The 24,897-nt window shown below is 41.4% G+C and overlaps 1 protein-coding gene across 2 annotated transcripts in view; it reads left to right on the top strand.

Annotated features, from left to right (window-relative positions):
* Positions 1-8,037, top strand: part of ift172 (intraflagellar transport 172) — a 180,867-nt gene extending 172,830 nt beyond the window's left edge. For both annotated transcript variants that reach the window (XM_059981671.1, XM_059981669.1), the window contains 4 exons: positions 1,877-1,975; positions 5,413-5,566; positions 6,499-6,590; positions 6,965-8,037. In XM_059981671.1, the coding sequence (XP_059837654.1) occupies positions 1,877-1,975; positions 5,413-5,566; positions 6,499-6,590; positions 6,965-7,054 (435 nt within the window). In that variant the 3' untranslated portion in view covers positions 7,055-8,037. The remainder of the gene's footprint in view (positions 1-1,876; positions 1,976-5,412; positions 5,567-6,498; positions 6,591-6,964) is intronic.
* Positions 8,038-24,897: the final 16,860 nt, after the last annotated feature.

The raw sequence follows: 24,897 nt of genomic DNA, 5'->3' as shown, positions 1-24,897 counted from the left end.
AAGTAGATGAATCTCAGGGTTGTATATGGTGACATATAAGTACTTTGGTAATATATTTACATTGAACTTTGAACAGCCCTCTACAGTCCAGAAAAGTCTTGTCAGAAGTGGAAACAAAGCCAAGCGAATCACCTACACAAAAATATAAGGACTGTGGTGCTGAACAATGGCAGCAAATGACAGACTAGTCAAAATTTTTATTTTTTACCTCAAAGAGGAGGCAATTTGCCCATTGAAGAGCTGGAGAGCTTTACATGGATGCATGTCTGCAGCCAACAGTGAAGCACAGTGGAGGTTCCCTGCAGGGTTGTGGCTGCATTTCTGCAAATGGAGTTGGTGACCTGGTCAGAATTAACTTAATCCTCAAAGAAGTACAAGCAGATTCTCATCCATCACACAATACCATCAGGGAGGTATCTGATCATTCCCAACTTCGTTCTGCAACAGGGCAATCACCCCAAACACACAGTCAATGTCATAAAGAATTATCTTCAGCAAAAAGAAGATCAAGGCAACAGATGGTATGGCCTCCACAGAGCCCTGATTTCAACATTATTGAGGCTGTCTGAGATTACCTGGAGAGACAGAAGCAAGTGAGGCAGCCAAAATCCTCAGAAGAACTGTGGCAAGTTCTCCCAAGATGTTCGGAACAACCTACCAGCTGATTTTCTTATAAAACTGCACGACATTGTACCCAAGAGAATTGATACAGTTTTAAAGGCATCAATGGTCACACCAAATATTGATATGATTTAGCTTTTATTCTGCTACTGCTTTTTAGAGTAATTTTTTTGTTATTTAGAAACTTTTCACTTCATTATCTTTGGAAACATCTTTGCATTACAGTATTATTTTACATGTGCCTAAGACTTTTGCACAGTAATGTAAATAAATTTACCTGACAGCGTTGTAATCTATGCTGAAGGAGAAACATTGGTTGAAAGGACACTGCTAGAAAATCTGCCATCATCACAACAGTGGAATGGAGAAATGGGGTGGAAAGAAATGGCATTCTTACTGGAAGCAAAGTGAGAGAAGATATAATCCACCCCTGTAGTTTTCGTTGTGGAGTAAAACTTGTTTTAGTTCCAACTGTTCTCAATTTTATTTCATAATACAAATATCTGCAGTATTTTATTTTGGACAGCAAATTTTAAAATATGTTCAGATTTTGAATCAGTGGAGAATGAAGGTGCATTTTCTGAGTAACAAGCAAGCATTCTTAATGCACAGATGTGAATAATCTTACATTTGTGCCACCACTGTTAAGAAGGCAATTTTCATTTTGAACCAACTGCCAGGACTAATTTTCCATTCCCCACCCCCCCTCCCCATATTTGACCTCCATTTGACTTCAGTTTTACAGTGATATAATTAAGATTTGAAACTGACAAATGTAGGAAATGAATCTGCATACCTAATACCACAATTTTCTGTATCTGCCTACCAACCAACTGTGATGTCTCATCACCCCTGAATAATACTTAGTTTTAAATCCCATCACAGCTAGAGTACAGTGATGACTTGTTTCTTTAGAAATTAGATACTTTAAAACCTAAAGAGCAAACACGAGGAAATCTACAGATGCTGGAAATTCAAACAACAACACACACAAAATGCTGGTGGAACACAGCAGGCCAGGCAGCATCTATAAGGAGAAGCACTGTCAACGTTTCGGGCCGAGACATCGAGAGTGCTTCTCCTTATAGATGCTGCCTGGCCTGCTGTGTTCCACCAGCATTTTGTGTGTGTTGTTATTTTAAAACCTGTTTTGTTCTGGAACGTAAAACATTAGATTCCATTTGTCCTATAAGAATTATATTCTAAACGCTGACTAAAAATTACTCTGTTAACCTTGTGCATCTTATGTTTCTAGGCAATCGAGGAAGGGAATCTCGATGGGCTGGATCATTCTGATTTTCAACAAACTGATATTCCATTTGAAATACCGGTCCCTGCAAAGCAACATGTTTTGGTAAATTCAAAAGGAAATATCATAAGCTTGTTTATTTCTTCCTTAACAATAAGTAATTCCAAATTTAAGAACCACTGCAGAATTTTAGATTTGGTTTTTGTAATCATAGGTGCTTTTTCTTTTTAAGTCTGGAAGATAGTTCTGTTTATATGTTCCTTTGCTGAGCATGGGTAAACTGGGGAATGAACAGCTTTACAGAGACCTGCTTAAGAAATAGTCCCCAGTCATTAATGAAAACTGCTGTCTACCCTTTGTAGTGTCATTGAGATTATTTGTATTTTATTTTTAATTGGGGCAGTTTCCATGTTCTTATCAGTTTGGGTCTTCCCTGGCAGCCCAGCCAATACCATGTCTGAGCTCCAACTGGACCTGGAAATGGAGAACATCAGACCCAGGGCAAACTAAACCTGTGACCAAGCCTGCTTAGCTCTCTGGAACACAACTGGACCTAGGATCAGGACTCACACCAGCCCTGAGTACAGGAACTGTTCTTAGTCTGGCTCTTGATTGGCTCCTGTTGCAGTTTTTGGCTTTATGTCCTCATTCAGTTTAAAGCATAGGTGTATGGTACTGCCATCTTTGATAATGGAGACATAATCTCATGTATCTGAAAAGAAAAGGTTTGCAGGTGTGTGAGGAGAGAGTTGGACCAGTGCTTGCATGAAACCAGTATCAAAAATAAAGACCAAATGGAAGCTTTCAATTCTAAACCACACAGTTTATAAGACTGAAGCTTCTTGCCAGCAACAAATGCATTTTCAAAGAGTCGTCTTTAAAGAGATGTTTCAGATAGGTTTCTTTGAATCATTGTTTCCGCCACGGCAGGTTTTACTCCTTTTGGAGAACAGGTTTTTTGAACTGGAAGGAGAATGATCTTTGAGGGTAGGCAGCAAGGAGATGTATCTACCTTCTGTAGTGAGTTTGCTCTCAACAATAAAAATGTGGAAACATTTTAAAAATGTTTCTTCTGAGTTGCCCTTGGCGGTGCTTTAGCTAATATGTTTGACTCTTTCACAATAAATTGTGTAGCACAGGCCTATGAGATGAACCACATTGATCTAGACACGGGCACCAATACAGAAGCAATCGTGGGAAAGATTAAGGAATTGGATACTGGAGTCGTGCGTGTATCTTGCAGAGTTTTAGGGCTGGGTGAGACTAAAGAAATAGTAAACAATGGGCAGAATTTCAAAATGTCGTTTGGCCATAATTTCATATAGGGTATTAAACAAGGTGTGAAAATCTTAGTGTACGGACATAGAGAGCAGAGCTGTGGAGATCTTCAAGTAATGAAGAGGAGAAAGGAGAGGATCAGGCTGGAGCGCAGTGGTCACAAAACTGTTGATAAGGATTTCAACTGCAGATCAATAGAAAGAAGGGTACAGTAGGGTATTGTGGAGATGGAAATGAACAATGGATTTGAAACATAATCTGAAGCTTCTGAAACTTCTCCAAAAACTCTCCGAAACTTCCACCACCTTCAATGGAATCCCACCACCAAGCACATCTTTCCCTTTTCTCTCCCCCCCCCATTCTCTGCTTTCCACAGAGATCACTCCATACGCAACTCCCTTGTCCATTCGATCCTCCCCACTCATCTCCCTCCTCCTAGCACTTATCCTTGCAAGCAGATATACTGCTACACCTGCCCCTACACTTCCTCCCTCACTACCACTCAAGGCCCTAAACTGTCCTTCCAGTTGAGATGACACTTCACCTGTGAGTCTGTTGGGGTCAATTACTGTGTTCTGTGCTCCTGGTGTGGTCATCTGTATATCAGTGAGACCCAACGTAGATCGGGAGACCATTTCACCGAGCACTATGCTCTGTCCATCAGAACAAGCTGACCCCCCCCCCCCCCCCCGGTGGCCACCCATTTTAATTCCACTTCCCATTCTCATTGTCATATGTCCATCCATGGCTTCCTCCATTGTCGTGATGAGGCCACACTTATACACTTATGTTGGAGGAACAACACCTTGTGTTCCATTTGAGTAGCCTCCAACCTGATAGCATGAACATCAATTTCTCAAACTTCCAGTAATGACCCCATCCCCTTCACCATTTCCTATCCCCTTTTCCCTGCCTCAGCTTATCTCCTTACCCACCCAATGCCTCCCTCTGGTGCTCCTTCCCCATTTCTCTTTCACCAATCAACTCCCCAGTTCTTTAATTCATCCCTCCCCCTTCAGGTTTCACCTATCACCTGGTGTTTCTCTCTCTCTTCCCCCAACCTTTAAAATCTGCTCGTCAGCCTTTTTTCTCCAGTCCTGCCGAAAGGTTTTGACCCAAAACGTCGACTGTACTTTTTTTTATATAGATGCTGCCTGACCTGCTGAGTTCCTCCGGCATTTTGTGTGTGTTACCTTATATTCCGTCTGTGTAGCCTCCAACCTGATGGCATGAACCTCCTCCCCTTTTCTTTCTTCCATGGCCTTCTGTTCTCTCCTATCAGATTCCCCCTTCTCCAGCCCTGTAGCTCTTTCACCAATCAATTTCCCAGGTCTTTACTTTACCCCTCCAACTCCCCCCCCCCCCCCCTCCACCGAGTTCACCCATCATCTTGTGGTCCCTCCTCTTCTAACTCTGACTCTTCATCCTTTTTCCTCCAGCCCTGATGAAGGGTCTCAGTCCAATTATACTCTTTTCCATAGATGCTGCCTAGCTTGTTGAGTTCCTCCAGCATTTTGTGTGTGTTGCCACCATCAAAGGGATGTTTTCATATGATCTTATAAAGAGTAAGCTTAGATGAGAAGGCCCAAAGACTAGGTCCTTCAGGAACAACAGATAACACACTGGAATAAGAAAAGAACCCAGTGCAGATGATTCAACACAAATTGTTTGGACTGAAGTTGCATTCTAACTAACCTGAGGATAGCAGAGCATAATTGGAAGAGTACTGTATAGTTAACCCTGTCAAGAAGGTTGAGGAGGGGTTTGCATTGTAATAGTCACATGGATACCATTTGCTTGTTTTGATACTGTGGCAGGATCACATTCACTTCACCATCAATTTCAAAGCCAATGTGCAGTCTTTGAGCTTCCGTCACTTGATCTAAACCAGTATGTTCTTGCTAGGTAGGCACTTATCTTCCTTAATACTGGTTAATATGTTATTTCGGATGCTACCAAAGATGCATTTCTGGGCTCACTTCTGTAACTTTTGGAGCAACAACTCAGCCATACAACAAGCTAAAAGATTTAGCTATCTACTTTAATGTTTTTTCAAATTACACCAGAATTACTTGTTTTGATTGAGATGTAATTTTGCATAGATTTTCCATAAGTAAAAAAATCTTTTGTCAAATCAGTGTACTTGGATAAAGAACCAATGGCTAAAGATCTCAGAATTCAGCAGAAAATTTGTACCAGTTTAACCTATTTAATTTTGCAGAGACTTGCATAGCAATGCTTCATAGTATTGTTTTAAATTTCAGGATGACAGGAGGGAAGAGATTAGGGACTGGGTTCTCACTGTTTCGATGGACCAGCGAGTGGAGCAGGTTCTACCAGCTGATGAACGAGATACTTATGAAGCCTCCTTAATAGCTGTAAATACTGGCATCCGTTCTCTTCCTTGTGTAATAACAGGTGACAATTATTTCATGCTACATACATTTTTAATTGTTTGCCCTATTCGGATAAAAGATGGGAAAAAGTAATTCATGCTTTAATCACACCACTGTTAATTCATGTCTGGATTAAGTACATGATAAAGGTTTTGATAGAGGTTTACAAAATTATGAGGGGTATAGACAGAGTAAATGCGAGTAGGCTCTTTCCACTTAGATTAGCAGAGATAAGTATGAGAAGACATGGCTTTAGAGTGAAAGGGGAAAGGTTTAAGGGGAACATAATGGGAAACTTCTTCACTCAGAGAGTGGTGGGAGTGTGAAACGAGCTGCCATCTAACGTGGTAAATGCGGGTTCACTCTTATGTTTTAAGAATAAATTGGATAGATACACGGATGGGAGAGGTCTGGAGGGTTATGGACTGGGTGCAGATCAATGGGACCAGTGGAATAAAGTTTTAGCACAGACTAGAAGGGCTGAATGTCCTGTTTTCTGCACTGAAGTGTTCTGTGGTTCTATGATAAAAATTGTTACCTCAATAATGTCTTAATACTGCACCAATTAATTGCTGATCTGACTGTCTAGGAGATAAAAATGTGGTAAAGTTGCTGGATTGCTTTTAGTAGAGATGGAAAAAAAACTGGGGGGGGGGGGCGGTGGGTGGTGGAAAGCCAGGTGAGAAAATTAAGAACAATTCTACCTACTAGTTGGCTGATAAGAAGCCAATAATGCATCTATAATCTTCTTGTGCTATGTGAGGCAATTATCAGACCACATACTGCATTACATCATTAAGGATTTATAAAGGAAATAATATTTATGACAAAAAAACCATGATAATGTTTTGTTCCTTGGCACTTTATGCACATCACAATGTATCCCTAAACTGTTTCATAGAGTAAAACAACCATTTCTTATACTGATTAACCATTCCTGCTATTATGACTCAGGTTATCCTGTACTTCGACACAAAATTGAATTCAAAAGGCCTGGAAAAGCAGCAAACAAAGATGACTGGAACAAGTTCCTCATGGCTGTGAAAGTGAGTAATTATGCAAATCGCAAAAGCGTTCATGTAAATCTAAAAATTATCCCTAAAGCAATAAGTACAAAATTAGGTTATTGCAAATGGTTAAATCAGGAGAGAGGAAATGGTTTAGCCAATTGTAGTCCTCATAAGAAGTTCATATTCCTGGGTTGTGACTATTTGAGCTGCTTATTCTGATTTTTTTTTTCCATTTGTACAATGATATGGAATGTATTGATTTAAAATGCTCAACTATAAGTTCATTTGGAAGTGAAAGCATTATTATAGATGTTTATGCAAAGGGTCACATCTGAATATCTTAGTTCACACACATATATAAAAATTGGTCAATCCATTTATTTTCTAATAAATAAATATTTTATTTTCAGACAACTCACAGCCCAGAGTGTCAAGATGTTTTGAAGTTTGTCAGTCAGTGGTGTGGAGGCCTTCCCAGTGCTAGTTTCTCCTTCCAGTGAAGAAGGTTATTAGGTGATTACCTGTTATAAAACCATTTTCTTGTGTATTTCAACTCAGTGTTGAGTGCTCAACTGGTCTGTTTCATTATTCTTTTCCATTCTGAAGACATATTTATTTGCCAAGTGATGTCGTTAATAAAATTTCTTAACTAACACAATTGAATACTTAGAATCTCTAAAAATTCTTGGCATTACAATATACTTGTAAATAATATTCCTTTGCTAACAGTTCAGTTTTAGAAAAAATTTAGGTGATATTTTAAGAGAAATCCATAGGGAATGGGAATTTTCTGTTAACCCATTGAATGCCACAATAACCCATCTTACATTTTTCCTTAATCTTTGATGTAAATTAAGCTTATTTTTTTGAAGTTCATTTTTTTAATGTTAAGTTCAATATAAACTGCAGGAACACTAGCCTGTGTTCTTCAATTTGACAGCGTTGGTGTCAACTGTAAGTAATTGATCATCCATGCTGCAAAACAACTGAATTTTGTAGCTTTTATTTCTGTGTAAAGTCATATTTTGTTGGGACATTATTCTATGTATCCACTTTATTTCTGTGGATATGTACTGTAGAATAACATAAAATGTAACACTATTAATTTTGGGGATCATACATAAAATGAAATGACAAATGTGACTAACTTCTACAAGCTGGTTATCATTAAAGTAAGAGTTTCTTGAAGTAGTCCATGTAAGGAAGTCCATAAGTTAAGATTTGTGTTGCAAATCTTTGCTAATTCCTCCGAGACCCCTGAACCATTATCTCTTTGAATGCAGGGTCCAAATGGTATAGTAATACCATTTAAGTTGTTTGAGGATATATTTAGATATTTGATATGATCAAAACTTACTATCAATTAGCTTTATTGAGATTGCCACCAACGTTACCTTGTTAATGGGTACCATTATGTACTTGTTTTCTACTTATTTTTGTATTACAATTCATTTATTCCCATTAAATTTAATCTTACACTTCTTTTAACAATCTATAAACGTTATTTAAAAGCAAATTGTCCTGGTGCTCTTTATTTTCTTCTGTATTATGGATGGTATTCTAATCTGAGAAATCCGATTTTAATCAAGAGAAGAAGAACACCTACTCAGATTGGGGATCTATCATTTCATTGCATTCTGAAATCGATTGCACAATTTAAAGTCTGGATGCTCCACAGAAATCCAAGGCTGGTGATTAGCTCAATTGTTAAACTTATTCTGCTCTATTACTCCTTTGGAGGAAAAACTACCTCAATCAAAAGTTATTCATAACTCAAGTCAGCTTCCCGGGCAACTTAAAAGATGTCAAAAAAGCTGCACGGTGTTAATGGGATAAATAGTGTCCATATCTTTACTTAACATTAATTCCTACTTTTAAAGTTATTCCTGTATGCTGCCATGTTGTAGTCTGATGAATAATATGTTCATGTTCTGAAAAGTTTTCTTCTAAATTGTCATTTATGCTTAATGATGAGTTATGATGTTGTTAGATTAATGGCCGTTCAACTTGTACTCCCACATCTCCCCAGAAAAGCACCTGTGCTATATTTGTTGTTTTTTCCACAAACTATACCATGTATTTTCATAGTCTCTGAACATTAACTTGGAACTTGAAAAGCAACTTTAAGCTACAAAGGACTTACTTGCCGCTATGTTTTATAATACACTACTAAATGACAACAAAGAAAAGACACAAACACGAGGAAATCTGCAGATGCTGGAAATTCAAACAACAACACACACAAAATGCTGGTGGAACACAGCAGGCCAGGCAGCATCTATAGGGAGAAGTGCTGTCGACGTTTCGGGCCGAGACCTTCAAAGGTCTTGGCCCGAAACGTCAACAGCGCTTCTCCCAAACAAGAGAAAATCTGTTACTGTGGGGGAAAAAAATTCAAGTCATATAACAATAGAATGCATGTGAAATTGTGATAGTAACGTAAAAACTGGAAATTGCAGTTCCTGTCTGTTAATGGCACTACTTACATAATTTTCAAAGTCCAAAATATGCCTCATAAGCTGGTAGAAACCTATAAATGAAACGTCCATGAAACAAGAGCATGGGAGATAAATTAAAGAACGCTGAATGTTTATAAAGCCATTGCTCATCCCGCCTTTAAATCCTGATTGAAATAAATGCTAAAGAAACTGTTAGATACATCAGTAAGTTTGGCTTTAATCACATTTTCAGTTTGAGAATGAAATGGAAAAAGTTTTTGATCGAGGCACAACTGAGCAGGCACGTGGATGTCAGCGAGTTAGACCGGTGGGAAGAATTTAAAAGGAGAGCATTTTTTCTTCAGTGATTTGATCGCGGTATGACTGCGCAGGCATGTGGACATTAGCAAGTTAGACCGGCGGGAAGAATTTAAAAAGCAGACAGATTTATAGAGCGGGCGCCAGGGTAGAGAGAGTCAGAGCAGGAGGGCTTTGGCTCTACGGGACTTAGGCAATAACAGGTTGAGGCGAAGAAAAGTTACTTGTGAAGAATAGGAATTGAAAGTATGTCTGAGAGGTCAATGTTCTATACTGGGTGTCAGATGTGGGATGTCCGGGAGACTCTCAGCCTGCCAGTCGGCCACATCTGTGCCAGGTGCGTCAAGCTGCAGCTCCTTAGGGACCAGATTAGGGAACTGGAAATGCAGCTCGATGACCTTTGTCTGGTCAGGGAGAGTGAGGAGGTGATATATAGGAGCTAAAGGCAAGTAGTCACACTGGGGCCTCAGGAGACAGAGAAGTGGGTAAGTCAGGAGAGGGAAGGGCAAGAGTCAAATACCAGAGAGTACCCCTGTGGCTGTCCCCCTTAACAATAAGTACTCCTGTTTGAGTACTGTTCGGAGGAACAACCTACCTGGGGGAAGCGACAGTGGCCGTGCCTCTGGCACAGAGTCCGGCCCTGTGGCTCAGAATGGTAGGGAAAGGAAGAGGATGGCAACAGTGATAGGGGACTCTATAGTTAGGGGGTCAGATAGGCAATTCTGTGGATGCAGAAAAGAAACACAGATGGTAGTTTGCCTCCCAGGTGCCAGGGCCCGAGATATTTCTGATCGTGTCCAAGATATCCTGAAGTGGGAAGGTGAACAGCCAGAGGTCGTGGTACATATTGGTACCAAAGACGTAGGCAGGAAAAGGGAGGAGGTCCTGAAATCAGACTACTGGGAGTTAGGAAAGAAGCTGAGAAGCAGGACCACAAGGATAGTAATCTCAGCATTACTGCTTGTGCCACGCCACAGTGAGCATAGGAATAGAGTGCAGTGGAGGATAAATGCATGGCTGAGGGATTGGAACGGGAGCAAGGCTTCAGATTTTTGGATCATTGAGACCTCTTTTGGGGCAGGTGTGACCTATACAATAAGGATGGGTTGCACTTGAATCCCAGTATCCTGGCAGGGCAGTTTGCTAGGGCTACTGGAGAGAGTTTAAACTAGAATTGCTGGGAGGTGGGAACTGAACTGAAGAGATGGAAGAAGGGGCGGATGGCTCACAAATAGAGAAAGCTTGGAGACTGTGTGAGAGGGAGGGTAGGCAGGTGATAGAGAAGGGATGCATTCAGACTGATGGTTTGAACTGTGATTATTTTAATGCAAGGAGTATTATGAACAAAGCGGATGAGTTTAGAGCATGGATCAGTTCTTGGAGTTATGATGTTGTGGCCATTACAGAGACTTGAATGGCTCAGGGGCAGGAATGATTACTTAGAGTGCCAGGCTTTAGATGTTTCAGAAAGGCCAGGGAGGGAGGCAAAAGAGGCAGAGGTGGGCACTGCTGATCAGAGATAGCATCACAGCTGCAGAAAAGGAGGAAGTCTTGGAGGGATTGATTACTGAGTCTCTGTGGGTGGAAGTTAGAAACAGGAAGGAGGAGCCAATAACTCTACTGGGTGTTTTTTTATAGACCATCCAATAGTAACAGGGACATCGAGGAGCAGATAGGGAGACAGATTCTGGAATGGTGCAATAATAACAGGGCTGTTGTGATGGGAGATTTTAATTTCTCCCAAGAGCAAAGGGTGTAGATGGGGTGGAGCTCGTTAGGTGTGTTCAGGAAGGTTTCCTGACACAATATGTGGATAACCCTACGAGTGGAGAGGCTGTACTTTTTCTTTTTACAATAGATGCAGAAGTAGACCATTCGGCCCTTTGAGCCTGCACTGCCATTCTGAGATCATGGCTGATCATCTACTATCGTTACCCTGTTCCTGCCTTGTCCCCATATCCCTTGATTCCCCTATCCACAAGATACCTATCTAGATCCTTCTTGAAAGCATCCAGAGAATTGGCCTCCACTGCCATCCGAGGCAGTGCATTCCAGACCCCCACAACTCTCTGCCCACAACTCTCTGGGAGAAGAAGTTTTTCCTTAACTCTGTCCTAAATGACCTACCCCTTATTCTCAAACCATGCCCTCTGGTACTGGACTCTCCGAGCATCTGGAACATATTTCCTGCCTCTATCTTGTCCAATCCCTTAATCTTATATGTTGCAATCAGATCCCCTCTCAATCTCCTTAATTCCAGCGTGTACAAGCCCAGTCTCTCTAACCTCTCTGTGTAAGACAGTCCGGACATCCCAGGAATTAACCTCGTGAATCTACGCTGCACTTCCTCTACAACCAGGATGTCCTTCCTTAACCCTTGAGACCAAAACTGTACACAATACTCCAGGTGTGGTCTCACCAGGGCCCTGTACAAATGCAAAAGGACATCCTTGCTCCTGTACTCAATTCCCTTTGTAATAAAGGCCGACATTCCATTAGCCTTCTTCACTGCCTGCTGCACTTGCTCATTCACCTTCAGTGACTGATGAACAAGGACCCCTAGATCTCTTTGTATTTCTCCCTTACCTAACTCTACACTGTTCAGATAATAATCTGCCTTCCTGTTCTTACTCCCAAAGTGGATAACCTCACACTTATTCACATTAAACGTCATCTGCCAAGTATCTGCCCACTCACTCAGCCTATCCAAGTCACCCTGAATTCTCCTAACATCCTCATCACATGTCACATTTGCCACCCAGCTTAGTATCATCATCAAACTTGCTGATGTTATTCTCAATGCCTTCATCTAAATCATTGATGTAAATCGTAAACAGCTGTGGTCCCAATACCGAGCTCTGTGGCACCCCACTAGTCACCACCTGCCATTCCGAGAAACTCCCATTCACCGTTACCCTTTGCTTTCTATCTGCCAACCAGTTTTCTATCCATGTCAATATCTTCCCCCCAATGTTATGAGCTCTGATTTTACCCACCAATCTCCTATGTGGGACCTTATCAAATGCCTTCTGAAAACCGAGGTACACTACATCCACTGGATCTCCCTTGTCTAACTTCCTGGTTACATCAGAATCAGAATCAGACTTTAATCGCCAAGTATCTGTGCACATACAAGGAATTTACTTCCGGCAGATGTTGTCTCTCTGCTCATAACAATAATAATGATAAATATAAATGAAAATATAGATTATACATACAAGTAGTGCAATCCAAGTAATAGTTAGCCGACAGTTAACCAGCAGTTAACTGTTCAGCAAAGTGACCGCAGTAAGGAAAATACTTCTCCAGTGCCTATTAGTCTTAGTCTGCAGGGATCTGAAGCGCCTACCAGATGGAAGCAGTTCAAACAGTCGGTGTGCAGGATAGAAGGAGTCCTTTATGATGTTCCTCAAAAAACTCCAATAGATCAGTCAAGCATGATTTGCCCTTGGTAAATCCATGCTGGCTCGGCCCAATCCTATCACTGCTATCTAGATATGCCACTATTTCATCTTTAATAATGGACTCTAGCATCTTCCCCACTACTGACGTTAGGCTGACAGGATGATAGTTCTCTGTTTTCTCCCTCCCTCCTTTCTTAAAAAGTGGGATAACATTAGCCATTCTCCAATCCTCAGGAACTGATCCTGAATCTAAGGAACATTGGAAAATGATTACCAATGCATCCGCAATTTCCAGAGCCACCTCTGGATGCAGAGGTACCCTGGGATGCAGACCATCTGGACCTGGGGATTTGTCAGCCTTCAGTCCCATCAGTCTACTCATCACCGTTTCCTTCCTAATGTCAATCTGTTTCATTTCTTCTGTTACCCTATGTCCTTGGCCCATCCATACATCTGGGAGATTGCTTGTGTCTTCCCTAGTGAAGACAGATCTAAAGTACTTATTAAATTCTTCTGCCATTTCTCTGTTTCCCATAACAATTTCACCCAATTCATTCTTCAAGGGCCCAACATTGTTCTTAACTATCTTCTTTCTCTTCACATACCTAAAAAAGCTTTTGCTATCCTCCTTTATATTCCTGGCTAGCTTGCATTCGTACCTCGTTTTTTCTCCCCGTATTGCCTTTTTAGTTAAGTTCTGTTGTTCCTTAAAAATTTCCCAATCATCTGCCCTCCCACTCACCTTAGCTCTGTCATACTTCCTTTTTTTTAATGCTATGCAATCTCTGACTTCCTTTGTCAACCACTGTGGCCCCTTTCCCCCCTTTGAATCCTTCCTTCTCCGGGGGATGAACTGATTTTGCACCTTGTGCATTATTCCCAAGAATACCTGCCATTGCTGTTCCACTGTCTTTTCTGCTAAGATATCCGTCCAGTTAACTTTGGCCAGCTCCTCCCTCATGGCTCCATAGTCTCCTTTGTTCAACTGCAACACTGACACCTCCGATCTGCCCTTATCCTTCTCAAATTGCAGATGAAAACTTATCATATTATGGTCACTACCTCCTAATGGCTCCTTTACTTAAAGATCACTTATCAAATCCTGTTCATTACACAAGACTAAATCCAGAATAGCCTTGTCCCTGGTCGGCTCTCGTACAAGCTGTTCCAAGAATGCATCCCGTAGGCACTCTACAAACTCCCTATCCTGTGGTCCAGCACCAACGTGATTCTCCCAGTTCACCTGCATGTTGAAATCCCCCATAACTACTGTGACATTACTTTTGCCACATGCCAATGTTAACTCCCTATTCAACTTGCACCCAATATCCATGCTTACTGTCTGGGGGCCTGTAGACAACACCCATTAGGGTCTTTTTGCCCTTACTGTTCCTCAGTTCTATCCACACAGACTCTACTTCTCCTAATCCTATGTCCCCCCTTGCAAAGGACTGAATCTCATTCCTCACCAACAGGACCCCCTCTGCCCACATTTCTGTCCCTACAATAGCATGTATTCCTCGTACATTAATTTTCCAGGTCTGATCTCCCTGCAGCATGTCTCCGTTATCTCAACAACATCATAGTTACCCATTCGCAGCTGAGCTTCAAGCTCATCCGCCTTATTTCTGACACTTTGTGCATTCAGATATAGAATTTTTAGCCCATTTCTCCTCTCTGTGTTTAAATTGCTGCCTATTGTGCTTAACCCAGCTCCCTGAAATCCCTTCGGGCTGTACGCCCCTTGAATTTTGTTGTTCTTTCTAAATTTACTTATTCTTTCAGCACAGTTAACTCCATGTTCCATCAGACCATCCCTCTGTACATGTGTCCTCCTTATCACTTGTTCCGCCTCACCTTTCTCTACTACACACTTATTATTCCGGAACCGTGTAGTCCCCACCTGTCCTTTATTCTTCATCTTGCTATCCTCTCTTGTGTTCTGGATCCCTGCCCCCTGCAAATTTAGTTTCAACCCCCCCGAGAAGCACTAGCAAACTTTCCTGCAAGAATGTTCGTACCACTCCAGTTCAGGTGTAAACCGTCCCGTCGGAACAGATCCCACCTTCCCTGGAACAAAGCCCAATTATCTAAAAACCTGAAGCCCTCCCTCCTGCACCATCCTCTCAGCCACGTATTAATCTGTATAATCCTTCTGTTCCTTGCCTCACTCGCACGTGGCACAGGTAGCAATCCTGAGATTGTTACCCTGGAGGTCCTGCTCTTCAGCTTTGCACCTAACTCCCTGAACTCACTACGCAGGAACCCCTCACTCATCCTACCCATGTTGTTGGTCCCTACATGGACCACAACATCTGGGTTCTTGCCCTCCCTCTCGAGAATAACCTGCACCCGATCTGAGATGTCCCGGACCCCGGCACCAGGGAGGCAACACACCATCCAAGACTCCCGATCTTCCCCACAAAATCTCCTATCCGCCCCCCCCCCCCCCCCGACTATAGAAACCCCTATCACTACCGGTCTCTTCTCTTCCCTCCTCCCCTTCCTAGTCGAGGGTCCATCCTCAGTGCCAGAGACAGGACCACTGCAACTTATTCCTGGTAGGTCATCCCCACCAACAGTATCCAGAACAGTATACATTGTTGATGGGAATGGCCACAGGGGTGCTCTGCTCTCTCTGTCTGCTCCCCCTGCCTCTCTTGACTGTCACCTATTTGCCTACCTCCTGACTTTTCGGTGTGACTACCTCCCGATAACTCTTATCTATCTCTGCCTCTGCCTCCCGAATGATCTGTAGTTCATCCAGCTCCTGCTCCAATTCCCTAACTCGGTCTGATAGAAGCTGCAGCTGGATGCACCTTTTGCAGGTGTGGTCATCAGGGACAACTGTGTTGACCCTGACCTCCCACATACTGCACATAGAGCACACCACTGCTCTAACTGTCTCCCCCATTACCTGATCCTAGATTAGTTAGAATAAATGAAAAAAGTACCTACTGACCTTACCTTTTTTACCTCAGCAAGCACATACTCAGGCTCACTGATTTCCTCTCACTGAAGTCCCCTTGCACCAAAGCCCGCTGAGCCAAAGCCCAGCACTCTGCTCCCACGCACTCCACTGCCCGCTCCTAAAAGTGAGCCTCTTTTTGGTATTGGGAAATGAAGCTGGTCAGGTGTCTGGTCTCTCAGTGGGAGAGCATTTTGGAGATAGTGATCACTATTTTATCTCCTTTACAATAGCATTGGAGAGGGACAGGAACAGACAAGTTTGGAAAGCGTTTAATTGGAGTAAGAGGAAATATGCAGCTATCAGGCAGGAACTCAGAAGCATAAATTTGGAGCAGAAGTTCTTAAGGGAGTGTATGGCAGAAATGTGATAAATATTCAGGAAATACTTGCGTGGGGTTCTGCATAGGTGCGTTCCAATGAGACGGAAATGATGGTAGGGTACAGATACCATGGTGTACAAAGGCTGTTGTAAATCTAGTCAAGAAGAAAAGCTTATGAAAGGTTAAAAAAAAACTAGGTAATGATAGAGATCTAGAAGATTATAAGGCTAGCAGGAAGGAGCTTAAGAATGAAATTAAGAGAGCCAGAAGGGGCCATGAGAAGGCCTTAGCAGACAGGATTAAGAAAACCACCAAGGCATTCTATAAGTATGTGAAGGGCAAGAGAAAGATATAAGAGAATAGGACCAATCAAGTGTGACAGTGGAAAAGTGTGTATGGAACCAGAGGAGATAGTGGAGGTACTTAATGAAAACTTTGCTTCAGTATTCACTACGGAAAAGGACCTTGGTGATTGTAGAGATGACTTATAGCATACTGAAAAGCTTGAGCATATAGACATTAAGAAAGAGGATGTGCTGGAACTTTTGAAAGCATCAAGTTGGATAAGTCACCAGGACCAGACGAGATGTACCCCAGGCTACTGTGGGAGGCGAGGGAGCAGATTGCTGAGCTTCTGGCATTGATCTTTGCATCATTAATGGGGATGGGAGAGGTTCTGGAGGATTGGAGAGTTGCAGATATTGTTCCCTTACACAAGAAAGGGAATAGAGATAGCCCAGGAAATTATAGACCAGTAAGTCTTACTTCAGTGGTTGGTAAATTTATGGAGAAGATCCTGAGAGGCAAGATTTATGAACATTTGGAGAGGCATCATATGATTAGGAATAGTCAGCATGGCTTTGTCAAAGGCAGGTCGTGACTTACAAGCCTGATATAATTTTTTGAGGATGTTACTAAACACATTGATGAAGGTAGAACAGTAGATGTAGTGTATATGGATTTCATCAACACTTTTGACAAAGTACCCCATGCAAGGCTTATTGAGAAAGTAAGGAGGCATGGGATCCAAGGGGATCCTGCCTTGTGGATCCAGAACTGGCTTTCCCAATGAAGGTAAAGAGTGGTTGTTGATGGGTTGTATTCTGCATCGAGGTCGGTAACCAGTGGTGTGCCTCGGGGATCTGTTCTGGGACCCTTATTCTTCATGATTTTTATAAATTACCTGGATGAGGAAGTGGAGGGATGGGTTAGTAAATTTGCTGATGATACAAAGGCTGGGGGTGTTGTGGATAGTGTGGAGGGCTGTCAAAGGTTACTGTGTGACATTGATAGGATGCAAAACTGGGTTGAGAAGTGGCAGATGGAGTTCAACCCAGATAAGTGTGAAATGGTTCATTTTGGTAGGTCAAATATGATGGCAGAATATAATATTAATGGTAAGACTCTTGGCAGCGTGGTGGATCAGAGGAATCTTGGGGTTTGGATCCATAGGACACTCAAAGCTGCTGCACAAGTTGATTCTGCGGTTAACAAGGCATACAGTGTATTGGCCTTCATCAACCATGGGATTAAATTCAAGAGCCGGGATAAATATTACAGCTATATATAATAATGGTATATATAATTATCTGGATAGACAGGGTCTGATTAGAAACAGTCAACATGGATGTGTGTGTGGTAGGTCATGTTTGACAAATCTGATTGAATTTTTTGAAGAGGTTACTAGGAAAGTTGACGAGGGTAAACCAGTGGATGTTGTCTATATGGACTTCAGTAAGGCCTTTGACAAGGTTCCACACAGAAGGTTAGTTAGGAAGGTTCAATTGTTAGATATTAATATTGATGTAGTAAAATGGATTCAACAGTAGCTGGATGGGAGATGCCAGAGAGTAGTGGTGGATAACTGTTTGTCAGGTTGGAGGCTGGTGACTAGTGGTGTGCCTTAGGGATCTGTACTGGGTCCAATGTTGTTTTGTCATATACATTAATGATCTGGATGATGGGGTGGTAAATTGGATTAGTAAGTATGCAGATGATACTAAGATAGGTGGCGTTGTGGATCATGAAGTAGGTTTTCAAAGCTTGTAGAGAGATTTAGGCCAGTTAGAAGAGTGGGCTGAATGATGGCAGATGAAGTTTAATGCTGATAAGTGTGAGGTGCTACATTTTGGTAGGACTAACCAAAATAGGACATACATGGTAAATGGTAGGGCATTGAAGAATGCAGTAGAACAGAGTGATCTAGGAATAATGGTGCACAGTTCCCTGAAGGTGGAATCTCATGTGGTTAGGGTGGTGAAGAAAGCTTTTGGTATGCTGGCCTTTATAAATCAGAGCATTGAGTATAGGAGTTAGGATGTAATGTTAAAATTGTACAAGGCATTGGTGAGGCCAAATTTGGAGTATTGTGTACAGTTCTGGTCACCGAATTATAGGAAAGATGTCAACAAAATAGAGAGAGTACAGAGGAGATTTACTAGAATGTTACCTGGGTTTCAGCACCTAAGTCACAGAGAAAGGTTGAACAAGTTAGGTCTTTATTCTTTGGAGCGTAGAAGGTTGAGGGGGGACTTGATAGAGGTATTTAAAATTATGAGGGGGTTAGATTGAGTTGACGTGGAGAGGCTTTTTCCATTGAGAGTAGGGGAGATTCAAACAAGAGGACATGAGTTGAGAGTTAAGGGGCAAAAGTTTAGAGGTAACACAAGGGGGAACTTCTTTACTCAGAGAGTGGTAGCTGTGTGGACCAAGCTTCCAGTAGAAGTGGTAGAGGCAGGTTCGATATTGTCATTTAAAAAAAAATTGGATAGGTATATGGAGAGGAAAGGAATGGAGGGTTATGGGCTGAGTGCAATTCAGTGGGACTAGCTGAGAGTAAGCATTCGGCATGGGCTAGTAGGGTCGAGATGGCCTGTTTCCGTGCTGTAATAGTTATATGGCTATATGTAGGACTGTAGTCAGACCCCACTTGGAGTACTGTGCTCAGTTCTGGTTACCTCACTACAGGAAGGATGTGGAGACCATAGAAAGGGTGCAGAGGAGATTTACAAGAATGTTGCCTGGTTTGGGGAGCATGCCTTATGAGAATAGGTTGAGTAAACTCGGCCTTTTTTCCTTGGAGTGACAGAGGATGAGAGGTGATCTGATAGAGGCGTACAAACGTTTGTATAAGATGATGAGAGGCATTGATCGTGTGGATATTTAGAGGCTTTTTCCCAGAGCTGAAATGGCTAACATGAGAGGGCACAGTTTTAAGGTGCTTGGAAGTAGGTACAGAGGAGATATCAGGGGTAAGTTTTCTAACGCAGAGTGGTGAGTGCGTGGAATGGGCTGCTGACGACGGTGGAGGAGGCAAATACAATAGGGTCTTTTAAGAGACACTTGGATAGGTACATGGAGCTTAGAAAAATAGAGGGCTATGGGTAATTCTAGGTCATTTCTAAAGTAAGGGCATGTTTGGCTTAGCATTGTGAACCAAAGGGCCTGTATTTGTGCTGTAGGTTTTCTTTGTTTCTATATTTCTATGGAAATCTGTAACACTATTTCACTTAACAAGATTGTCAGTGATAAGATGAGTAATATTACATTTTGGTCTATTAGTACCATGTCATATCTCCTTTGTTATGTGCCATGTCATATGACCATGAATGTTCTTGGCAAATTTTTCTACATAAATGTTTTGCCATTCCCTTCAACTAGGCAGTGTCTTTACAAGGTGGTTGACCCCAGCCATTATCAGTTACCCCACTACCCATCATGTTTTGGGATCAAAATAATCCACAGCCAGCAAGATACACAAAGCCGTGTAGAGATATGACATGGAAATGGCCCTTAACAGCTGTAATCTGCACCAGTCAACAACCACCTATTTCAGATTTATCCTATTTTTATCCCATTTCTTTACTTTCTCACCACATTCCCATCAACTCCCCCAAATTCTTTTACTCACTTATACACTCAGGGCAAAGTTGAGTGGCCAATTAACCCACCAACTAGCACGTCTTTGATTTGGGAAGGGAACTGGAGCACCCGGAGAAAATCCATATAGCCTCGGTATGACACATTAACTCCACACAGACAGTATCTGAGGTCAGCTTTAACTCAAGGCTTTAGCACTGTGAGGCAGGGTCTCTACAAGCACCACCATTGTGCTCTCCAGCTATCTATAGCAAAGTGCTAAATGCAATGAAATGACAGAACAAATACTCAAATTAGGCCTATACTCTTTCAATTCTAAAAACTTTTACCATCGTGAGCAAACAATAATTGAAGACTTTTGTATTCAGACTCCTTTGAACTAGGACCTTTATATGAATAATATCCTTCTGTTCACGATTTGTGGTTCCCACCCATGTAAGCATAAGAGAAGATTGCCACCTACATTGAAGTCACAGATCTGTGATTTTTTTTTTAAACACACTCTCTTTGCAATTTTTGAGATGCCAATTTTTGCTAACAGTCTTGTCTAAAAGTCCTTTACGGATTTTCAGATTGTTCATACAAAACGAAGTAAGGATGATAATAGAAAAGACTGAGCCAAATCTTCACCGATCCTTTCTCAAGAGTGAAGCCATCATTTGAAAGGAGACAGGCCATTTTCTTTGTAGAGTTAAATGGTGATCAGAATACATTGATGAAAGTCATGACAAACAGATTAACACTTCTACGAGGGGTGATTGATAAGTTTGTGGCCTAAGGTAGAAGGAGTCAATTTTAGAAAACCTAGCACTTTTATTTTTCAACTTAGTCCCCTCCTACATTTACACACTTAGTCCAGCGATCATGGAGCATATGGATCTTGGACTCCAGAAAGTGTCCACAGTAGGGGTGATTTAAAAGTTTGTGGCCTAAGGCAGAAAGAGATGAGCTATACAGCTCTCATTACATGCACATGCAGTTCAACTCTTTGAGTGATTATGCAGAAAATTTGAAGTTAATAACTCATCAGGGATGATTGATAAGTTAATGGCCTAAGGTAGAAGATGAATTATTAACTTCAAACTTTCTGCATAATCATTCAGAGTTGACCTGCATGTGCATGTAACAAGAGCTGTATAACTTATCTCCTCCTACCTTAGGCCATGAACTTACCAATCACCCCCGTAAGAACAAGAGAAGTTAAAAGTTCTAATGGAACCATAGAAGATGTTGGAATCATTTAAACTATAATGAGGAACCTTTTGTTGCAGGAATCAGTTAACATATACTTGTAATTATTCAGATTGCTCATAATATCTCAGCTAGGTCTCAATATTGGTTGCATTAAAACATTTCCTACTTTTACAGTAGAGAAGGAGGCCATTTGGCCAATCCATTCCCTGTTGACTCTCAGCAGAGAAATCCCAATAGATCATAAGACCATAAGCTATAGGAGCAGAATTAGGCCATTTGTTCCATTGAGTCTACACTGCCATTTCATCATGGTCGATCCAATTTTCCTCTTGGTTCCATATCCCTTCATGCCCTGACCAATCAAGACTCTTATCAGCCTCTGCCTTAAATATACATAAAGACTTGACCTCCACAGCTGCCTGTGGCAAAGAATTCCACAGATTCATCACTCTCTGGCTAATGAAGTCCTTTCTCACCTCCGTTCTAAAAGGATGCCCCTTTATTTTGAGGCTGTGTCCTCTAGTCTTTGGCTCTCCCACCATAGGAAATATCCTCTCCACTTCCACTCTATCAAGGCCTTTCACCATTCGATAGGCTTTCAATGAGGTCACCCTTCATTCTTCTGAACTCTAGTGAATTAGTCCTAGCACTTACTGTATCTCTTTATTTCTTTATTCACTTTTGCTGGTGCGCCCATCAATTTTTAATCCTAAATACTCCAAACATGTTACTGTTACCTCAAGTTAATTTCTTACTGCCCTGTGAAATAGAATTTCAGAACTGTCTGGTGGAGAGTACATTAATTATGTAAATTAGCTGATTAAATCATACAATTACAAGATGTCTTATGTAACAGCCTATAAATTCCATTACCACTAAATATTTTATACCAACAAAAATACTGGTCTTTTATTCATAAATATATGTTATAAAATCATATTAAAAATCCAGGAAATTAGGTTAAAACCTATTCCTTTAGAATAAGAATCAGGTTTATAATCATTGACATACATGGTGAAATCTGTTATTCTATTGCAGCAGTACAGTGGAAGACATATAAAGAGTTTCTATAAATTACAATAAAATAAATAAATATTGGAAAAGTGGAATATTGAGGAGGTGTACCTACATAAATTCATGGACCTTTCAGAAATCTGATCGCAGAGGGGAAGAAGCTGTTCCTAAACATTGAGTGTGGTTTTTCAGGATCCTGTACCTCCTCTCTGATGTAGTAACGAGAAGAGGGTCCTTTATGATGGATTACCCCTTCTTGAGGCACTGTCTTTTGAGATGTCATTGATGATAGAGAAGTTTGTGCCCGTGATGGGGCTGGCTGAGCCTACAACCTTTTTCAACCTCTTTCAGTCCTGTGCATTGGAGTTTTCATACCAGGCAGTGATGCTCTCACAATACCTTAGAAACTTGCTAGACATACCAAATCTCCTTAACCTCCTAATGAAGTATGGCATGCATTTTTGTGATTACATTTGTAGGTTCTATAAGATGTTGACACCCAGGAACTTGAAGCTCCACACCCTTTTCACCACTCAGCTCTCAATGAGGACTAGTGTGTGTTCTGAAGACTTCCCTTTCCTGAAGCCCACAATCACTTCCCTGGTCTTCCTGACATTGAGTGCAGCCTTGTGTGGCTCGTCATTTGAGATTCTGCCAACAACTGTGGTGTCATCGGCAAATTTATGCATGGCGTTTAAGCAGTGCCAGGCCACACAGTAATGAATGTAGAGAGAGCAGAGCAGTGGGCTAACCATACATCCCTAAGGTGCACCTGTGCTGACTGTCTGCATAAATCTGCAGTAACTGTGGTCTCCCAATGAGGAAGTCAAGAATCCAGTTAGAGGAAGGCACAGAGGGTCAGGTTTTGAAGCTTGTTGATTTGTACTGAGAGGATGATGGTGCTGAGTTATAATCGATAACGATATTGCTGATATCTAGGTAGTCCAATAGAAAATGGAGATTGTGTTCACTGTGGACTTGTGGTGGTTAAGTGAATTGCAATGAGTCTAGGTCCTTACCTGAAGAATGTTTACGATAGAGTCCCACATTATGTTAATTGCAGCTCTAGACTGTCCAGTATTATGCATTAGTTAAGATAAATGACTAAAGGGTAAGTTTGCAGAATCCTAGGTCCATAAAATAGTTTTCTTAGCTTGATATAAGAGTAAAAAATGATTGTTGTTTCATTTGTCCCAAGTGAGGGGCACATCAGCAATGACTTTTGTTTCATGGGATTAAATAGAGCAGACAACCACAGACACAGACCCTTCAGTACAACAAGACCATGCTGACCCTGTTCAGCCAACTAGTCCCAATTGCCTGCATTTGACCAATAACCTTCCAGGCCCCACCTCCCCACACACCTCTCCTAGTGCTTCTTGGACCATAATACATGTTCAGATTGGCTAATGAGTTTAGAATCACTTGTCATCTTTCTAAAAGCTGTCACATCTCTTCAAGACCTTTTCTGTAAAGGAAATATTCAGCTTTGAATATCTGAATTACTTCAATCTTTAAAATGCTCCATCTTGCAAAAGACAGACTAATGTAACAATTTGCTTACATTGTATTTATTATGATTCAGATTCAGTTTATTGTCATTTAGAAACCAGAAATGCAATGCAGTTAAAAAATGAGACAATGTTCCTCCGGAATGACGTCACAAAAGCACATGACAAAACAGACTACACCAGAAAATCCACTTAACGTTTGGCAATCCCCAATCCAGAGTCTGGAGAGGCTGCTGCATATTAATATCGCGCTACCATCTTCGTGTGTTCCCCGGAAATGAGCTCCAAAATCACCAGACAAAACAAGACCAAAAACTAAAGCTACAAGACCTGCACAAAACCACATAGTTACAACATGTAGTTACAACAGTGCAAACAATAGCATAATTGATAAAAAAAAGATCATGGGCACAGTAAAAATAATCCAAAGATGTTAAATGACTATAAGTACGAAAGGAACCACCACATGGTTTCCACAAGTCCTCAGGGTCCTGACAGACTCGCCATCCCACGCAGGCGGCAGAAGGGAATACCCCCGCTGTGGACCTCATGGTGCCACCAAGCCTCGCAGACGCAGCACACACTGAAAGTGTGAAGGTGAAATGATCACCTAACATCACATTAATGATTTGTTCCAGCATTCAATGTGAAGGTACACACTTATAAAGACTATTTGATTCAGTGATCAATTTTTTATGATACTAACGTTCTCGAAACAAAACTGGAAGGACATCATTTAAGATAGAAGAGATAACAGGGTGTCCAATTACACTTTGTAATCAATGAACAAAATGGAATTCACTGTAAATGTCTGTGCTTGAATTTATTCTATAACTTTGCACTCAATGTGGTAGGGTAAGTCTGGGCAGCTCTAGAGTAGGTTACAAGGTCATTGTGGGCCGAAGGGCCTGTAATGTGCTGTAGATTTTCTATGTTCAATAGCATCTTTTCTATTCAGTGGAAATCTGCTGCTATTTCTTCAGCACACAAACCTGAAGAACAAAACCAAAATTTCACTGAAATTTTGAAAACTGGATTATGCATTATGAATGGAGAGAGAATGTTTGCATTTTTGCCTTGTCTATTAGTGACCTAGAGCTCCCTCTTGTGGAAAAGGAGATTTTAACATGGGGAAAAATAACCTCTGTTAAGCTGCTGATTGATATTGAAGCAAAACACAGACTGCAGGACAAAGCCTACATCTCGACTGGAAACATTAACCATGCTCTTTCCATTACAGATACTGTCTGACCTGCTGACTTCCTCCAGAAATTTGTTTTTTTTTGCTTCAAAGT

The sequence above is a fragment of the Hypanus sabinus genome, chromosome 10 (genome assembly GCF_030144855.1).
Source record: "Hypanus sabinus isolate sHypSab1 chromosome 10, sHypSab1.hap1, whole genome shotgun sequence".
Lineage (NCBI taxonomy): Eukaryota > Metazoa > Chordata > Chondrichthyes > Myliobatiformes > Dasyatidae > Hypanus > Hypanus sabinus.
Note: the sequence above shows the minus strand (reverse complement) of the source record. Positions and strands in the feature narration are given on the sequence as shown.